This window comes from Cebidichthys violaceus, unplaced genomic scaffold (genome assembly GCF_023349555.1).
Source record: "Cebidichthys violaceus isolate CVI_PGR_0920_01 unplaced genomic scaffold, fCebVio1.0.p SCAF_22, whole genome shotgun sequence".
Classification (NCBI taxonomy): Eukaryota; Metazoa; Chordata; class Actinopteri; order Perciformes; family Stichaeidae; genus Cebidichthys; species Cebidichthys violaceus.
Window position 1 is genome coordinate 10,674,835 of NW_027176395.1, and position 19,078 is coordinate 10,693,912.

The 19,078-nt window shown below is 42.5% G+C and overlaps 1 protein-coding gene across 1 annotated transcript in view; it reads left to right on the plus strand.

Moving 5' to 3' along the window:
• Positions 1-19,078, plus strand: part of dph6 (diphthamine biosynthesis 6) — a 55,903-nt gene that overhangs the window by 6,129 nt on the left and 30,696 nt on the right. The window contains exons 4-8 of the mRNA XM_068718108.1: positions 8,256-8,329; positions 9,240-9,358; positions 16,640-16,701; positions 17,216-17,310; positions 17,460-17,553. Coding sequence (XP_068574209.1) covers positions 8,256-8,329; positions 9,240-9,358; positions 16,640-16,701; positions 17,216-17,310; positions 17,460-17,553 — 444 coding nt within the window. The remainder of the gene's footprint in view (positions 1-8,255; positions 8,330-9,239; positions 9,359-16,639; positions 16,702-17,215; positions 17,311-17,459; positions 17,554-19,078) is intronic.

Genomic DNA, 19,078 nt, shown 5'->3' on the forward strand with positions numbered 1-19,078 from the left:
CCCCCATTCCCTGATTCTTCTGACTTTTTATTACACACACACACACACTCCCCCCCCTCATCCTCTGTCTCTACCGCCGCTCCATTATCGACATCAGCAGACAAGAGCGGGGCCCTCTGAGATCGCAGAGGCAGTCTGTCCACAAGTCCAAACATTCTTTTTCATTCCTCCCTCTCCCTCGCTCCTTCTCCCTTCCATCTACTGGCATCTTTGTCTCCATTGTGTTGTCGTCGCACTTTCATCCAGACCCTTCAGAAGCCTGGCACTGAGTTGTTGCAAGTGCCCTGATGGAGGTGTATCCCGCTGCGAGGAAAGGAAGGAGAGGGATTGAGGGAGAGGCGAAAGAAAAAGGAGTAGAGAAGAGAAGGAGGGCAGGCTGGCAGGCAGGCGGGCGGAGGAATCTCCAGTTGAACCAGGAGCTCTGTGTTATTGATTAGGGAGCTGAGGTGTTGTTGAGGAGGGGTGTGAACTATGGATGGGTGTGTGTGTGTGTGTGTGGGGGGGGTTGGGTCAAAATCAAACACGCAGCCCTTCTCTGATTACCAGCATGGTGCAGCATTAGATGTACGTCGGGGGTTCAACAGGAAAATGGATTACTTTAAAAAGCTGCTTAATACATAAATCATGACCTCTGGGGTCACAGCGAGGGTTTAGGAGATCGGATCAATAACAGAGCTAATGCAAGCTTGTTGTAGCTGGTTTGCGGTGCAGAGGGACCTCTAAATGGTGTTATTGGAAGTAGCTTAAAGGCGTTCTAAAACCAATGGATAATCACTTTGTAGAAAGTTTTCTTTTATTACATTTTCAGTGCAAGTTTAGAGCGTCGTACTTGAGGATATATTTCAGCACAAGCTTGTGTAGATTCCTTCAACCAGCTGTCCCTCTGTGTCACCTCTCTATGTGATAGCCATTGTTATCTTTTCCTTTGGTCTGAGACTGCTTGTATTTATGTTGGTCGACACAGTGGCAGTGGGGTTGAGATTGCAGGCTTGTTTTGCACATGAGGAAGGATAGCATTAGCGCTGAGATAATGGCGCTGTGTATTGTTCGCTGGCCGTGTGGAAGTGGTGGGACAGGATCTATTAGACGCAGGCCCATTTCCCTCCAACTGACGCTAACAGTCCCCACAAACATTAGATAAAGAGCCTAGCCTCAAGCCTTTGTAATTTGTTTGTATTTTTCTGCTTAATGTACTTTGCTCAATCTTGTTTAGCGATGATGGAAGCTGATAGCCTTATCTCGCCTTGCCAAGGGCATGAACCACTACCACTGCTTGGTTGAACATTGTTCCAATGAAGAATGTGTGTGTGTGTGTGTGAGTGTGTGTGTGTGTGTGTGTGTGTGTGTGTGTGTGTGTGTGTGTGTGTGTGTGTGTGTGTGTTTATGTTTATGTTTTTTTTTTGTAATTTTGGTTTTGATGCTGGATGAATTGTAGATATATCTAGCAGTTATTTGCATTTTCAAATATTGACTAATATGTTTTGTTATGCACTAATGTAGATACACCATTATGGGAAGTATATTACAAGAATGTATCTTTTGTTTGATTGTTCATATTAAAAGTTAAGGGAAATAATTTTCTACGCCTGGCTGACCAAATTTGATTTCTTTTCTTTCTTTCCTTTCAAAACAACCGCAACTGTTGATCATGAGAGATCTATTGTTACTCTCTTCACTTGCACCCTTGATAAAAAATATATTTTTGTTCACTGTCTGCTTTCTCCTCAAGAAAATTTCGAGTGATTCTGAAAGTATGAAGATAGATTTACGTGGCCTATACAGGCTAACTTATTAATCCATTTGGATTCTAGTTGTTTTTACTTTACAGCCCCATGGAAGAGTGTGAAGGATAATCCGGCTAGACTTGTATTAAAACCTTTTAAACTCGTCACCAGTACTAACTAGTCAGGCCCAATAGTCAGTATCAGAACAGACAGCTGAGGAATAGTGCAAAGTCTTTCAACCCCCATGCCATTCATCTACTTCAAAATTAATAGGGCTTTTATGTATTGTTTTGTGAACCATTCCCCTCAAGAAATATTTGTGGCAGGCCCCATCACCTCCCGCAGTCATAACCAGCCGTAGAAAAACACTGTCTGGAGTCTGGAGAGTGGGTTAAACCAGCATTACTGCTATATTTTCCTCCAGTCTCTCTCTGGGGAGGGAAGGGGGGAGGATGGGGGTGGGGGATGTCTGTTGGAGCTATGGAGGATAGAGGACAAGAGAGCCAAGATGCCAAGAGCCTGGAACCTGACCTCACCAGAAAAACATTTACATTTGGAGTGTGTGTGTGTGTGTGTGTGTATGTGTGTGTATGTGTGTTTGTAGGCCAGTTCTTGACTGTGTGTATATACATGGACGTCAATACATGTGCGTACATACACCCTGTGGACTAGGTGGTTGTTATGGACCATGAAAAGCAACTGACATAGTTTACCTCTCTGTGGCATGAGACTCCTTCTTTGATTCTGTCCTACTTGCTTTCTGGAAGCAGCTTCCTGTCTCAGAAGCTCAAACACTCTTACCTCAGCCAAGCGGGGAATGTTGCTATGACAGAGCTGGGATTATGACTTTATGTATTTATGCCCTGTAGTAAACTGTTGCTGATCCGTATTAATTGGAACAACTTATCCTTTTAATGGTGAGACCTTGAATGTTTGGAGTAAGTTAAATGATTTCTTGTCTTCTTAAAAAAATCCCATAGAGGCACAAAGTGTTAAATGTAGAAACAACCATTAGAATATTGCATTTAATAAGAGCCAGTAATTACTAAATGTGTTTGCTTGGATTGCAAGTATTCATGGACATACAGTACATCGATAAACAACCTTATGTCTCCCCGTTGCTTCCTAACATTTAGTTTTCCATTCGTGTAGATATGGAAAGCCTCCTTGTCCTTGGCCTGCTGAAACTAGGGCTTTGTGCTTGCTTTGGCCAAGGCCCTCTACCTCCCTGCCTGACGACTGGCTGGGCCTGTGTTTACGTAACCATATATATCTGAGAGGAAACTCGTGAAACGTTAATCTCTCTACTTTTTAACCCTGATGAATTTCTACATTTTCCAGCTGTGCGGCATGGCATATTTATGCTCAGGCTCTATCGCTGAAAACAGCTCTGTCATGGTAAAGGAATCACTTTCCAAGACTAAAGAGTGTATGTGTGTGTACACTTTAGGCTGGGAATTGTACAAATACAAACTCGGCATGAAGAGCTACAGTGGTACCTCCATGAATTTAATTTTGCTCCTTTTTTTTCATTCCTCTCTGGACCCAAAAACTGGCCAGTCACTTGTCACATTTCTGTGGGCTGATGAGCGTCCCTCAGTCATTGCGTTGATGAGACAGGGTCTCGTGTCACATCCACTGGTCACACCTGCATCGTGGCCTCAACGAAGGATAGTACTTTCCCCTATTCTGCTTCCTCTCTCCCCGTCTTGTAACTCTGACCTGCATCATCTCAGGAACCGGAGTATTTAGGTTTGTGAGCAGCTGGCTTTGTGTGCAGTTTGTTTTTCTTATTCCACCACTCTGTATGGTTGAGGACTGATATGTGGTGAGTCATCTCAGCCCATCCACGAGCACAAAGAAAGAGCCCCGTCTTTCAACAGCTGCTTCAAACAGACAGCCCCACCAATTTACCAAAGGGAATGTCTCTGAAAGACTTTCAGAACACAGGTTTTGGCCGGTGTTTGTTTTACAAAGACATTTGCTAAGCTTGCATGTCCATTTGTTGCTTTATTTTGATGGATCAGACATGGTACATAGTGTTATAGCCTCAGTATACATAACCAGCATATAATCTTGTAAGCAGTGGGTGTAATTTAAAACATTATAATTGGCCAAAAATGATATCCTGCACCTTGTGTTCACCTCTGCCACTTCCTATCACTCCTTTACCAACTCCAGAAGTCACCTTGGAGTGTAACCGTGCAGAATGTTAAAGAGGAAGCTGATTTAAAACAAATAACCAGTGTCTCCTCCTACTAAGCTCACACTAAGCTTCCTGTCAGTTTGGCATGTCTGAGTTGTCAGGACAGCCCAACACGCCCCGGGACTATGTCCGCATTACATTAAACACAATCGCTTGACCCTAGCTGGCTCTATTCCCTGTACCACATCTACTCGAGCTACTACAACAAGGTCTAACCCCCTCTCCATGTTCCCACCGTGTAGGGGAACAGGGGAGAACAATTCCATTACATTACAACAGGCTCAGAGCTGATCTAATGGAGAGAACATTAAAACCATGTCGCGTCCAGTCACTTACTTGATGGATCCTGAAAGAGAGGGATGGAGAGGAAAAGGAGTGTTGGAGAGAAGGGGGAAGGGATAGGAGGCTGTGGGTGTTGACATGACAGTGCGGATGCGGCATTGGAAAGCTTGTGATGGTGCCCCAGTGCCCTTGAGCAAACTGTCATTCAAACCACTTTAATTAATTTCTCCACTTTGTCTTCTTCCCCGCCTCCCTGCCATCACACAGAAGCATATTACATACACGAGGCAGTGATATAATAGAAAGTACGTGTCAACTACTTTGGACGCGATAAAAAGAGTATTTTGCAATGGAAATATGGGGCCTTGTGTCTGTAAATACCAAGATCTGCCAAAGCTGGCTTCCTAGTTGTCAGAGCAGGCTGAAGCAGGCATTTTGGAAACCCACCATTTTGCAAGAATGGAGCTTTGTATTGTTAGGGTGTATAATTAAGACCTCATTGTGACAGCCATTGAGAGAGAGCTAATGAGGGTTCTGATGTGTTCTATATGAATATGAATATTGAATTTTTAATATTTTATGGCTTTCTAATTGCCTTGGTTGCCATTAATGGTTTTGAACGTTGAATACTACCCGGACTGAATGTGTGGCAGGCATAAGTACCTTTAAGCTCAGAGCTGATGAAATAGCCGCATTCTCAAGCCAAATTATGTGCTTTGATTGTCGCGTATGTATCTTTGGGGCAGATGTATATCTTGACTCAAGGCATGTCTGTGACTGTGAATACATTTGAACCACTCTTTTACTCCCTTACTAAGATGAATGTATATATAATTACAAAGTATATCACACACACTACCTTGATATAGAGTTTAATGGCCGTATCGTTTCTTTGTGGAGCATGTCTGCTGGCCTTAATCTTCCCCACAGCTGACATCTTAATAACTCAGTCCTCTCCATCCATTTCCACGGGAGACATCCGGATGTGGGGGAAGGATTAGTTTAATGAATTTGACAATTAGTAACAGAAGTTAATGACTGCATGGGGCTAAGTACCCTGATGGACATGGCTGGGGGGACTGAGGGCTTCCATTGCTCTGGGCCATAGATCCTCATTAATAGCTTTTCTGCCTGCTGGAGAGGACAGGGGAAGCCAGGCCAGGCCTTTGTTTAGTCTGCCTCTGACGGGGCTGCTACGGGGTTGCACTGTTGCACAACGCCACGCCAGAATTAGTCCCGCTCTGGGCGTGAGTTAATGCAGGGCCTCAGGTCCTGGATCAGGTGAAGCTTCCTTTAATGAGTTGGGGTCATTAAATGTTGAAAAAAGAAAAGTGACACGGGATCGGGGCATGCAGGGAGCTCTTTCTCTAGATCTTGTGCCAACAGTCATGAAGAAAGAAAAGTGGCTTGCAGGTCACAGGAGTCCTGATGACCTCTGCCTTGATTTATCCTTATGTTAGCTTCTTACCCGGATCCCACCTCTAATGTAGTCAAAACATTGTTTAGCCAAATAGGTCTCATAAAGATTTTATTATTATTTATTATTATACTGTGCTTCATGAGCTACCTTGTCTCTTTGTAATGTATCTCCACTATAAACCATTTTGATAAATTTTTCAGTTAGTATAAAATCAAAGTTTGCATTTTTTATGGCATCATGAATACACATGAAACAATTCCCTAATATCCATCAATTCAGATTTATACTTACATATACCACTTCTTCGCAAAGTAATTTATCCCACCTTTCCCACTGAGAATGAGAAAGTATGTCTAGAATTTCTAAAATATCGTCCAGAGCAGCATTAGCTGCCCCCTCATTTCTGCCTGTCTCCTGGTGATAGCTATAATAGCAACGAAAAACATAACCACATCCAAAAATAATCATTTTCCAAAGTTTGCCAAAAGTTCTACTACCTGGAGTCTCCATTGAAAACAAGGGGATGTGTGAGAAATGTGTCCTGTGTTACCATTAGTGGTGAGTATGCTTGGGTATTATAAGGCCACATGGTGTGGTGTAATGTAATGTAATGCCAGTGAAAAGAGAAGCCATTTAATTGGTCGAGCCGAACTTCAGAGGCCCGAGTGCCTACAACAGTCTGCCTCCAGAGAGAAGCGGAGAGGCAGAGGGAGAAGGAAAGACAGAAACACAAGACGAGGATGTTGTTTGCTGTTGCTCTGATGCTCTGTTATTCTGTCAGGCCAAGTCTGGTCCTGCCAAGTTTAAAGCCAAGGCACCAAATTGGTGTTGATGTAGCACACTCCTTCAACACTTCCATTTCTATCTCTTTTCCTCTTTCTCTCTGTCTCTCCTTATCCCACTCTTTACCTCCTAATATGCCTCTTTAGGAAGTGACAGTTGTATTTAGGGAAAAGGTTATCATTGTATTAGAATAGAGTGCTGGCCCTGAGGCTTACCTAAAATTACATGACACTGCCTGCAGCCCGCTTCGCTCTGTGCTGGGCTGAAATGTTATCAGTCTGACTTAATTACTGTCACTGGCCAGTGAAATTGAATGTAATATATATTCCGGTGTTGGACACGGGGAGATATTAAAACTTGAGTTCTGAATCCTAAGATCTGAAGATCTCATGGTGTTTAACTTTAGGTCAAAGAGTTAAATTCTGGTTGTGTATTTGTCTGTATGTGTTTAACTTCAGCTTTATACCTCACATCCTCTGCTGCACCGTAAACACCACACACATGCAAGTAGCCACATACACACACACACACACACACACACACACACACACACACACACACACACACACACACACACACGCACACACACACACACAGAGCACATCCTTTATCTGATTAGCTGGCACGCCTACAGCTGTGTGTGTGTGTGTGTGTGTGTGTGTGTGTGTGTGTGTGTGTGTGTGTGAGGCACAGTGCGTTGCAGCGCAGCGCCGGGCCCCAGGCAGGGCATGGATTTCATTTAGGAAAGTATCAAAGGTTTACACGCTGTTCGCTTTAATCAGCATGTTTATCAGGCAGAGAAAAATTGCAGGAAGGGACCACAGGGAGAAGGAGGGGAGGGGGGGTTATCTTAAGGACCAGTAGCCAGGGAAATTGATAATGGCTACAAGGTAATTTACTGGAGACTTGTGCATCCCTCCACTGCTTCTACCCTTGCCTCTCATTCTAATTACAGCCCATGTAATGTTCTAATGAATCTGCAGGTGTGTGTCTGTAAGGGAGGGCACGGAGGTAAGGGGAGGGGGTTGTGCAAGTATGTCTATGTATGTGTACGAACGTGCACCGCCTGATTGCACTTATGTGTGTTTTTATTTGTGTGTGTCACTGCGGATCAAGCCCGTGTTCGTGAGAGTAAGATTGAACTCTTCTCAGGGCTGTGTCAGTATCTCTCTAGTGCATAGTTGTCTCACTGTTTCTGAAATATGAATAGGATATGAAAAGCAATTAGATTAGCCCTTAGCAATATTAAAGATACATGCCACTCACAGACACAATGTTTCGCTGATACTTCAAGTTGTCGCTGCGGTTCTGTCTTCCAGCTGGGCTGTGTAGATGATGGAAGCTGCAGCCAGATACACTCATCTCCCGCTCACACCAGACTGCTGATAAGGTCCAGGAACTGCGTTTAGTTGTGCCGCTGCCTCTGGTCACACACCCACATGTACGCATAAACACACACGTTCACTCACACGGCCATGTACGCAACCCTCCAGGGGATATGGGCTGGACCATAAAGGCCTTGATACGACCAGAGTGTAAACATCCCCACAGGATTGCGGTCCGATGAAAGGAAAGAGCCAACAGGAATCTGCTTTCTTTGTCTGTTTCAGTCTGTGTGTGTGTGTGTGTGTGTATAAGTTTACATGTGTTTGCGTGGTTTTGCTCAGATAACACTTTTGGAAACCACTGTCGGTTGAGCAAGAAGTATTTGGGTATTTGGCCCCATGGGACGGTGACATCATATTGCCATTACAATGCACGTTGCACATGCCGTGTAGTGGAAGAGGCGAGAAATCTTTGCGGTTAACTGTCCTCCATCTATCTCTCCCCCCCCCCACAGGAAAAGGAGGGTGTTGAGGCAGTGTCTGTAGGGGCCATTCTCTCCGATTACCAGAGGGTCCGCGTGGAAAATGTGTAAGTCAAACACAAATGCACATTCACGACGCAGAACACACTTGCTAACTAAAGCGCATGCGCACACGCTGCGTTCAGGCCTCTGAACTCGTGTGACGCACAAGGAGGAAGAGATCACATCCTCTGTAGTCACCGTGCGTTCCACCACCGTTCCACCGTGCGTTCCCTTGGACTGATTTTGTTGAAACACATACACGCCGAGTTTTGTTTATGCCATTTTATTTAGACAGCTTTGGTTTTTATGGTGCCCCTCTGTTTTTTTTTTATTGAGCAATGATTTCAAGAGAAGGAATGCAACTGATAGTTTCATAATTGTCATGTGATTTTGTTAATATAAAAAAAAAAGCATTTTCCCATTATGGGTGAAACACAACAGAGTTATTCGCAGAAAGATCGGATGGTGTCCTTGTCCTTGTGAGACAGATCGCCTTTCTTATTCTTGTTCTTGTTTTATTCTTTCTCTCTTTGTTTTTCTTTGCCCTCTTTGGTCTCTCTTTGTTCTCTCTTGTTCTAAACTTACACAGACTGGACATGTTGCAGCACAAAAGCTGCAGTGTCGTCTTATAAACAAATCCTGCTGTCAGTCAGCTATTGTTTCCCCTTTTACATGCGAGATGCATACACATAAACATCTCACGCATTTCTTGAGCAGCAGAAATTAGTGTGCCACAGCTTAAGATGGAGTTTTTTGTTTTGTCTTTGAAAAAAGCCACTGGCAGTGGATTGCAGGTGGTAGCATGTCGTGTGGGTCTATCAGGGTGGTAGCCTTCCCGCAAATGGAGAAGGTGCCCAGCCCAGTTGGCTTTGAGGTTGTTCTGAACTGGCAAATATTCAATATTAACTGCTTTGCATTTCTTTCTCTCTCCACAACCTACTGCTCTCTCTGTCTTCCCTTTCACCTGTTCCCCAGATGTTTGCGGCTAGGATTGCAGCCCCTGGCCTACCTGTGGCGCCGAGATCAAGAGTCCCTGCTCTCCGAGATGATATCATCTGACCTCCATGCTGTCCTCATCAAAGTTGCTGCCTTCGGTGAGTTTGTGTCTCACTCTTTTGTGTCTCAGGCAGGTTTTTTTTGTTTTTTTTTTAACTCTCTTTTTACTTTCTCTGAAAGTGCCATGTTGGTTAAGTGGTGTTTGGCACGGAGATAGAAGGGACAGAATTTGGATAAGTGAGTGATAGGAGGAGGAGAAAGGGAGGTGTAACCAGAGAGAAAAAGAGAGACAAGCAAGAGTAATGCCCTAATCATTAATCTGTGGCTTAGCAGCTGTGTTGAGACTTGTGCCAGAGGCGGAGGTATTGAAGCAGAGAACAATATGAAAAGATAAGAAGCACAGAGGGAGGAGGTGTGAGGGAAGTGCGCAGTGGTGTTGGGTGGGAGGGTGTAGGGAGGGTTGGCAGTCGAGAAATAATCACAGGTGATTGCCCCTCACATTAATGCAAGCTGTCAATAAGCGACGCATGTCCCCATTGTATGAGAGAAACACTGCATTCTCTGCTTATGCATAGCTCAGAATACATGGTCCGTGAAGCGAAGATTAAAACCTCTCATTTACGTTTTTCAACTGCTTCGGCACTGAGGGAAGAGGTTAATGTGGTGTCACATGCTCTCTATCTGCCTGTTTTGGAGCCGGAGGACAGGAAGATCAGATTACTGAATAACGGGAGTTTAAAAAAAAAAAGTTTTCTTTTTCTTTTCTCTGGTACATGCCATTAAGAATCCTACCTGTATCTACTTGACAGTGCAGCCGGATCCCTTTTGACGGTGCCAGTGATAAATGATGATTATGGCTACAAATGTTTCTTTTTACTCTCAAACTACTCATGGCGATACATCATCATGTAGACACTGTTTACGTGCTGTTAAGTGCTTGTTGTCACCTTTGGTAGCAATCAGTCGAAAAGGGGTCCACGGCTGACTGATGACCCGGAAAGATCAGCAGAGCGTTCAAGATATTCTGCATGTCTTTCAACGCTGCTCAAATAACCTCTCATGGAATGCACTTGTCAAGCCATTTATCTTTGGTACTTTATTTGCTGGAACCACTTCTCATTTTTAAGGACTTTTTGGTAATGAATAATATGATTTGTCAGATGCCTGTCAGAGGAGGGATGATGTCAGAATGCATGTTTTCCTTGGGATTCTGCAGGATAATAATTATTGTTTACCAGATACGATCTAAGTCTGCATTTTATATTAATTGATCAATCAAAATCCCAAATTACCTGTCTACCATAACACACATATGGAAAACAAACCACACCCATAAGACCTCAGTCACCTTGTAACCCAGCTACCGCCGCCAAGCCTTCTACTCTAAACACAACTTTGTCTAAAAGGAAATTCTCAACATTTTTTGGAAGATTATAATTAGAAAGGAAAGTCACCTCGGGTGCCTTTGAGTGTGTATCTTGGCCTCCAACTGTAGGTGTTTGTGTGAGTATGTGTGCGTGTGTGTTTTGGCTACAGGTAAAAAGGAAAGATCTTATCAGCCCTGACTCCTCACCTGTCCCGAGGCAGTGGTAATTAGAAAGGAGAGAATTGAATAGGGGTGCAAGCGCCCAAGGCATTTTAGGCTGCACTCACATAATTGCAGCTTTGGTGGGAGCAGGTCTGAGCAGTGAGGTGTGCTGTTTAGGGGAGATTGGGTGACAAAGGGTGTACCTGGTGGCCTTTGGTGTTTGCGTGTGTGTGTGTATGTGAGCGAGAGAAAGAGATTTGGAAGGATTTACTGATGCAGACCTCATGAGGAGAAAAAATAAATAAAACTCTCACAGGGCATAGGTTAAGTCTGCGCCTGAACTGACAGCCAAAACGGCTTATGATATTCTTTAGTAGTATGAAATGGGTTTTGGTGGGCCCTGAATAGTGAGAAGTCAATCAAGATTAATATTCCTTCATTAGGCACTCAGAAAGACAGGTGGAAATTAGCAGTGAATGGATAAAAAAGGAAAACAAATATTTTCTTTCTTAAGGAAGGATATATTCCTTGATGACAAATCCCTGCAGTGAAAAGACAGCTGTCCAAATGCAGGATGATCCTCTAAGTGAATTCTCTAGAAGTGTTCATTTGCGTGCTGATGGCCGCCTAAAATAACAAGAGGAAAAAGAGGATTTTAGTCTTTGAAGATGCCAAATTGCATGTAGTGAAGTAAGTTCAACTATCTGAGTCTAAGCCTACGATTGTGTGAGAAAATGCTTCTAATTAGCAAAAAGGCATTTCTCTCAACGAGAAAATGCATATTTTTGTTGGGAAACTATCTCTTTATAATACAATATCTCTTGAGCTAACCGTGGTAATTGGCCATTCCAAAAGCTAGTATTAAATATTCATGTGATTAGTTAATTGATTGATTAGTGCAGGTGTATATGAGGGCACAGGTTCAGCAGTTAATTGGTCCTCAGCTCCAGAGATAATTGCCATGCGTGAAATCAAGGTCTGTCCTCCGGAAAACCTTTTATCACTCATGATCTTTTACCCTTCACACGAACATAGCCTTTTTGCTATGAAGAAGGGAATTTATGTCACAAATTTGCTTTCACCGATCACCTCACCCACTTAAAGACGTTGAATATAATTTAATATTTACTTAAAAGACAATTAATGTTCAAAGACTAACTTGAAAGCAGTGAATTGGCAATTTAGATTTCTGTTTACTGAAGGAAACAAGCAAATTACAACCTGTTTTTTCCATTACCTATCATATATTTAGTAATGTTTGTATAGTGCCAAGACATCAAGATATGACTCTTTTTTTTTTTTAAGGAAACTGCACCAGGCAGAAGATATTTTTTACAAGATTGGAGCATGATGATCAGACAGTACATTAGTAGCCTCTGCAAAAAGTCAAGATGCAATTTACTCCTGGAATTAAGTGTGCTGTCCTCTAACCCAGGCCAAATTAACACTGTTATCTGTTGATGACATGTTCTGTACCACACTAAAGCTCTAAGGCCCGACCTATACATTTAAGTCAGCTGCAGTGAATGATAGACTTGCGGTTTCTTAATTTAGGTTATTAGTTTGAGAGGGGTCACATGCTCAGCCTCTTGCTCAGGGTTGAGTTCATTAGCTTTCTTTTGAGTCAGATCATAAAAATAAAAAAAATGAATAAAAAATCTATATTTTTTTTAAGTCAATTACAGTTGTAGCTAATATTTGTTTTATACAACACAATGTTTTACTATCACAAGGCCAAGGAGACGTCCTCAAATCACTTTTTTTAGTCCAGTTAACAGTCTAAAACCCAAATATATTAGCTTTAATATTTATTATAAACCACATTTTGAGGATTGACTGTTGAGAAATATTACACCAGGCAATGTTTTGCATATTTTTCTTGAAAAATTACTTAGTGTAATTAATTATCAAAATAGTGACCAATCATTTCAACTTCAAAACTTTGTCTCATTTTCCTTTTTATCATTTCTCTAATTTTACGTATTTTTCTGCATTTATTAGATAGCATAAAGTAGAGAGAAAGAAAAGGAATAGAGTCATGAGTCATTTTTATTTTAAAAGCATTTTTTGTTAGGTTTGTTGAATCATAATGCTCTGACAAAAAAAGAGTGGCTATTGCAGGCCTGTAATAAGCCAGTCCAGTCCAATCATTTCATTCGACCTTCGTGAAATGATTGGATGGCCTACCTACCTACCAGCCAACCTATGCCTGTGTATTCATGGAGCTAGTTCGTAAAGTACCTGGACAACCATTTTACCTGCGTGTCCTGTTAGCCACTGTGACTGTGATGTTTTCTTGCCAGTTCAAGCAAATTGATGTTCTTGACCAGTTAGACCAATTAGTTCAAATTTAATGGGAAGCAATTGTTTCTTTTGTTCTTCTTTTTTAAACCACCTGTTCTGTAAAAAATCCTTTATCTGTAAAAAAGATTTATTCATTTGCACAGGTTAATTATGTGCGGGTTAAGTTCTGTATGGTTGTAAGTACTCCCAGTTTCTCCTTTCTGATTTGTTAAACTGAAAGGATTTCATCTTGATGCGATTGCTACACAATTCATGCTGGCTATTATTCTGCTCACAGGAGCTGAATTTCAGATAAGAGCCTGACAAATTTCACATATAACCTTAATCTTATCATCCTTTGTGCGGTGCCGCCTCCCTCCCCTTCTTTCTTTCTCTCTGTTCTTCATTTCTCTCTCTTGCGAAGATTAGGTGATAGTGAACAGCTATTGTTTTGGCGAGGGTCTTTGAGAGCGTTGTTTAAAGGCTGATGCAGCTCACCTGCTAGGGAGGAGATGCTTATTTCATCCATTTAAAGGCTAAAATGTTACACATCATGAATCCAATTTTCTCTGCCTTTTCTCTCTGAAGGAAGGGATTAAAGCCGAGCTGTCAGCTCGCACGATCTTCAGACAACCCTGTGCTCAGCTCAGCTCAGACAGTATCTAGAATCTCCCGACTTTTAATTTAGCATTAGGCTCAGTAAGCAAAATCACAAGCAGTTTCAATTAAATAGGCAACTCACTGCTGTGGGTTTTCATGAATCAACCTCCTCAAGGTGGGAAAAGGCCAATCATGATCGTTAAAAAGAATTAGTGCAAAAGTGTGCTCTGGAAATAATTGCCATTGACTTCTTTAAGAGTAGTGGGAGCAGCATTTTCTATTTCAGAAGGAGAATGTTTTTTTTTTATTATCTTAAGGCTTTGACTTTGGGTCCAAGAATTGACTTCAAAAAGGATTTTCCATATTCCACTTGTTATTGTAAATTCTCTGCTACAGGATTAACTAGCATTGTGTCTTATAATGTTCTGCATAGTTTTTAACATCAGTTTTTCATATCAGTCATATAAAAACTAACTTGAATGACTAAATGGCTCTTGGTTTACTTGTAAACTTTTTATTCCTGGGTAATTTCAAGGCCCTAAATGCCAACAAGGTTTTTGAAAAATGCTCTCCCTCATTACTGGGCTCCCTGGTTTTAAAGTTCACTGAATTTAATTGGAGTTTTATAGGATAATATGAGGTAAAAAGCCCTTTTAAAGGAGAGCCATTTCTCTCAGTCTCTCTTAGGGAATCTCCTCTCTTTCCAAAGTGCAGTCTTACTGTCTCTGGTGGCAGACTAATGGCAGCTTCTAGTGGGCTTATTTGGGTTTAATGTGGCATAATGAGGTTAGGTAATTGGGTTTAGGTCAAGTTGTAAAACAGGTTCAGAGAAGACAGAGATGTGAAGATCATGTAAATGAGTGGTGTTGGATCGCTGAAGGCTCACACCAGTGGCTACTCAAAGACTTCTTAAAGCATGTATTGTACAAGTGCAAGCTTATTCCAGCTATCCTCATTTCCAAATGGTTTCAGTAACCTTAAGTCAGTCAGGAACATCAATTAAGAAAACACTCATACAAGTGCTAAGTGGTCTTGGGAGAAATACCTCCACGTTAATGCCATCTTTGTATCATTTTATCACTCACTCCTGTCGTCCTAGATTCCCATTGTCCCCTCCTCGTAAATATCATATCAAGTATCATATATTATTTAAGAGCAGGGAAGTTAATGAATGTATTAAAAAATGTGGCATCCCCTCAGCAATTTGGAGCCAATTATTAAAATTTGTTAAAAGGCATGACTAATTAAAGAGGATATTTAAATGGGATTGAATTTGAATGCTTTTTTTTTCTCCCCTCCTGCCTTATTACCTTTGTGGCAGGGTTAAAATGAGAGGATGTTGAGATTAGATATTCTCACACTAATTAAGACCACAGATCCCCTGGGAAGAGAATAAGGGTCTCCTCACTCTCTCCCTCCACACCCTTTCTACCCTCCCTCTCTCCCTCCGCTGTGGCCCTCTGTCTCTCCCCCGTCGTGCTGGACTATCGCGGCCCGGAGGAGAGACACAGCTGGGATTAAGATGAACCCAGGATGGGATGCCACGTCCTTCCTTCACATCCTCTCACCCTTTCCTCTTGTCTCCCATCCATTGCTCCACATGGGGCCCACGGATGACACATTAACCTTTGAGGTTGTCAGGCCATGAGAGAGGAGAGATTCTCACATTACGATTAACTTTGTTCCTTTAATTAAACACATGATGAATAGGAATACAGGAGCTATGGATTTTCAGAGAAATTAGGGACAATTCAGCATATTTTTTTTTATTGCGATGGCATTACTGTCACAACTGCACGTCACTCCATGTAGGTCATTGGTAACTTGATAATGATTATGTCAATCAATTAAGAGGCAGCCACAGAAAAAGGAAAATGTTGGAGGATAAGGCAAGCCATTGTCGGTGACCGTTAAGATTGTTGGGTTCCAGGTTCCAGTAACTTTGCTTCTTTTTTTTGTGTGGCATGAGCATATAACACATGGTTTGTAATTTCCTAAGATTTAGCATTTTAGAGTCATGTCCTGTTACGTTTTCTATTCTTTGTAGAATGCACCTGGTACTCTGGTCTTTTGTTTTTTTGTCGGAACAGTGAAGAATGTACAGTAGGAAAACGCAGGCTTCACTTTCTTTGTGAAAGGAGTTGTTTACAAGGTGAGATGGAGTTCAGCGCGGTGGCGTCTGAAAGACAAAATCAGGATTTAGTATCACTAAGGAGTAAAACCCTACAATGCTCAACAAGCTGAGTAAGTCTTTACTGTTTAAGTCCACCTTTTTTATTCCTGCTAATATGTACATAAGCTCTAAATAGGACTGATCGAAGTGCTAATCTTTAGGTGATGCTACGGTCTAGATTTGGATATCTTGTTAAAAGGGTAGCTGGGTATGGCAATGGATGTTTTACTTTTTTCTTGGTTGGTTGATTGGTTACTTGTTTCTTTTTGTCTGGGGAGTGAGCTTGTGTTTGAGGAGTGTGGCACCACTGGGTATTCATACAAAGCACTCCAACCTTCCTTCCCCTCCTTCTTTTCTCTCCCATGCCTGTGAGTCACTTCCATGCACCATTTCAGGGGAAGGGGAGTGAAAAAGACAAATAAACAAGATCTCTTTCCAGAGTTTACATTCTCAAAGGGAACTAGATGAGGGGGCGGCGGGCGAGGGGGCGTGGGGGGTCTGCGGCCAGCAATTGAAAACTGTTGCCCTTACCCGGAGAGATCTGTGTACACTACTTGCAAAGTCAAACAAATAGATCCAGGGAGCAGGTTTACGTGTGTGTGTGTTTGTGCGTCTGCCTGTAAACCTCCCTGCCTGTCATCTTCAATCACTGTTCTCTGTTCCTGATCAGACCTCTCTCTCTCTCTCCATACGTGTGTCTGTGTGAAATTGTGTTTGTGTATGTATTTCTGTCTTTGTGCATCGCTGTGTGTATGTTTGTATGTCTCCTGTGTGCTTTTCTCACGTGGGTGCCAGGCCTGGATCCAGAGAAGCACTTAGGAAAACCTCTGGCTGACATGGAGCCCTGTCTGAAACAGGTCACAGAAACTCTTCCACACACTTGACACTCTAGACTGCAGCACTTCCATGTATTTCTATATGTATGCCATTTGCTCACAGGTCAGGTTAGCTGTTCAATGTCTTAAAACATCTTGAAGTACTTAATACTACAGGGGAATATATTTTACTTTGATTTTTAGTTTTTGAGTAATTGTATTCTTAGTGTTCTGCTTTCTGTGCTTATTGTAAGAAAATAACCCTGAATATCCCAGTCACACCAATCATGTTCTGGTACAATTGCTGGTTTTTACCACAATGTTGGAAATATTTATTTTCTTTTGAACTGGTGTCAAAAGTAATGCACTTCTAATTTGAACATGAGGATACTTGTGTTAATGTAAGACTTGTATTATTTCAAATTATTTGGTATTTCTAACACATTTTAAATTTTACATTTTCAAAATTTTGTGGAACATGAGAGGAAATACTTTGTTCAAAGAAATACAAGCGTTTCAACATATTTTAATAAGATATTTTGCTTTCACTGATCAGCTCTCCCAGAAGTATGGAGTTCATATTTGTGGAGAAGGAGGCGAATATGAAACCTTCACCCTTGATTGTCCCCTCTTCAAAAAGAAGATGGTCATGTGAGTAAGGCAATATACATTTACAATAATTTGTCTGTATTATAGGGACACTATTTTCAGCATGTGACCGTTTTATTTTTGTAAATTGATGTTTTGTTTTTGCCAACACTTCTGTACATGAACGTTTTTTCACGTATGTGTGTGTTCAGTGATGCAGCAGAGATGGTGATCCACTCAGCAGATGCCTTTGCTCCTGTTGGCTACCTAAACTTTACCGAGATACACACGGAGAACAAGGATGCCGTGAGTCAAATTTCTGAAGGAATCCATGAGTACAACTTGTTTTGCAAATGGGATCAATGCTGTTCAATGCTGTATCAATGATATCACAACAAAAGTTTGAGTCACCTTGGGGTTGATTGCTTCAAAACCACTATGAGGGCAAAACAAATACAAGAACAAAACCTTTTGGTGTCTGATAACTTTGTCGAGCAGAAGAGAAACACAGCACTGTAAGGCAGGGTTCAGACCACCCTCCAGAGGGCCTCTCTCTTTTGCACACTCTTGCTCTCGGTGACTCCCTTCATCCCTCGCTCTCTCTCCTCTAGCCCCACATGGCCTACTTTGACGTCTGCAATATTCACTGCAGCCGGAAACTAGGCCCAGCTTAATAAACATGTCGGCTCACATTAAGGCGCTTTGCATTCAGGTAGCTGGCTAAGCGGACACAGGCGGGGGTTGCGGGGGGGCAGTAGGAATTGGCTTTTGGTATATTAGAAGGAGCTGAATGGGGCTGCACAGACAAGATGGGGGACACTTTGTAACATTTAACTTTTTCTGCAAGAACTGACAACTTCATAATAATCCTTAAAGTCTTGTCAAAAATCCTGTGATGGAAACATTGACCTCAGTTAATTAGTCTGGTTATAATTGTCTGGTTCAATAAGACACCTACTAGTTGATGCGTTTTCCTGGCGACAGGAAATGCTGCATGCATGTTATCGTATTTGTTGCCGCGAGGTTTTATAAGGGTTACACTGAGGGATGTTACTGGCCCGTGGCTCAACATGTCTCCGGGGTAAGGGCATGCGATTTGCTTGTGCGTTTCTTTGCACATCACACAGTAATGTTTACATTTGTGTTTGTTTGTGTGCAAGAGAGCGTGCGTTCGTGTATGTAGCCTTGCATGCGTGTCTATCTTCATGTTGGGTGGGGGCTGGAACTGTTATGGACAGAAAACATACCCCCATCCCACAACCTCCGTGACCCTGCAGCCTCACTCCCTACAGCTATATATTTTTTTCACTCCCCACGCCGCCGCTCCCACCCCCATCACACAAACACACACGCGCTCACACACTCCCACTGCCCCTGTAGCCCCCCCTAGGTTGCTGGGGAAAGAGCAGGGAGATCCAGGGCCTGCAAGGGGAGGGAAAGGGAAAAGGAAGGCGGGGTGGCAACCAGGGGAGAACCTGCCCTGGTTCAGCCTTCTGAAGCTCTTCTCGTCAGGGTGACAGATCTGCGGTGACACTAGCACTAGAGGAAACTGCACCGGGCTCAGGGGGTGGGGATGGACCACCATCATTTGCCCTGCGTTAATGCTAGTCAAGCTATTTTTCATGCTGGCCAGGAGAGAGGGGCTGAAGTATAATTAATTTGATTATCATATGGCCTAATGCAGTTGACAGCAGATGAGGGGGGTGAATGAGTGTTCGGCAGGGTGAGGGGGGGGCGTTGAGGAAATATGAAATATGTATTCAAATGTGTAACGCCCCAGCACGATTTGGCAGGTAATATGTATGCCTTAGAGAAAAATGGTAATGATTTG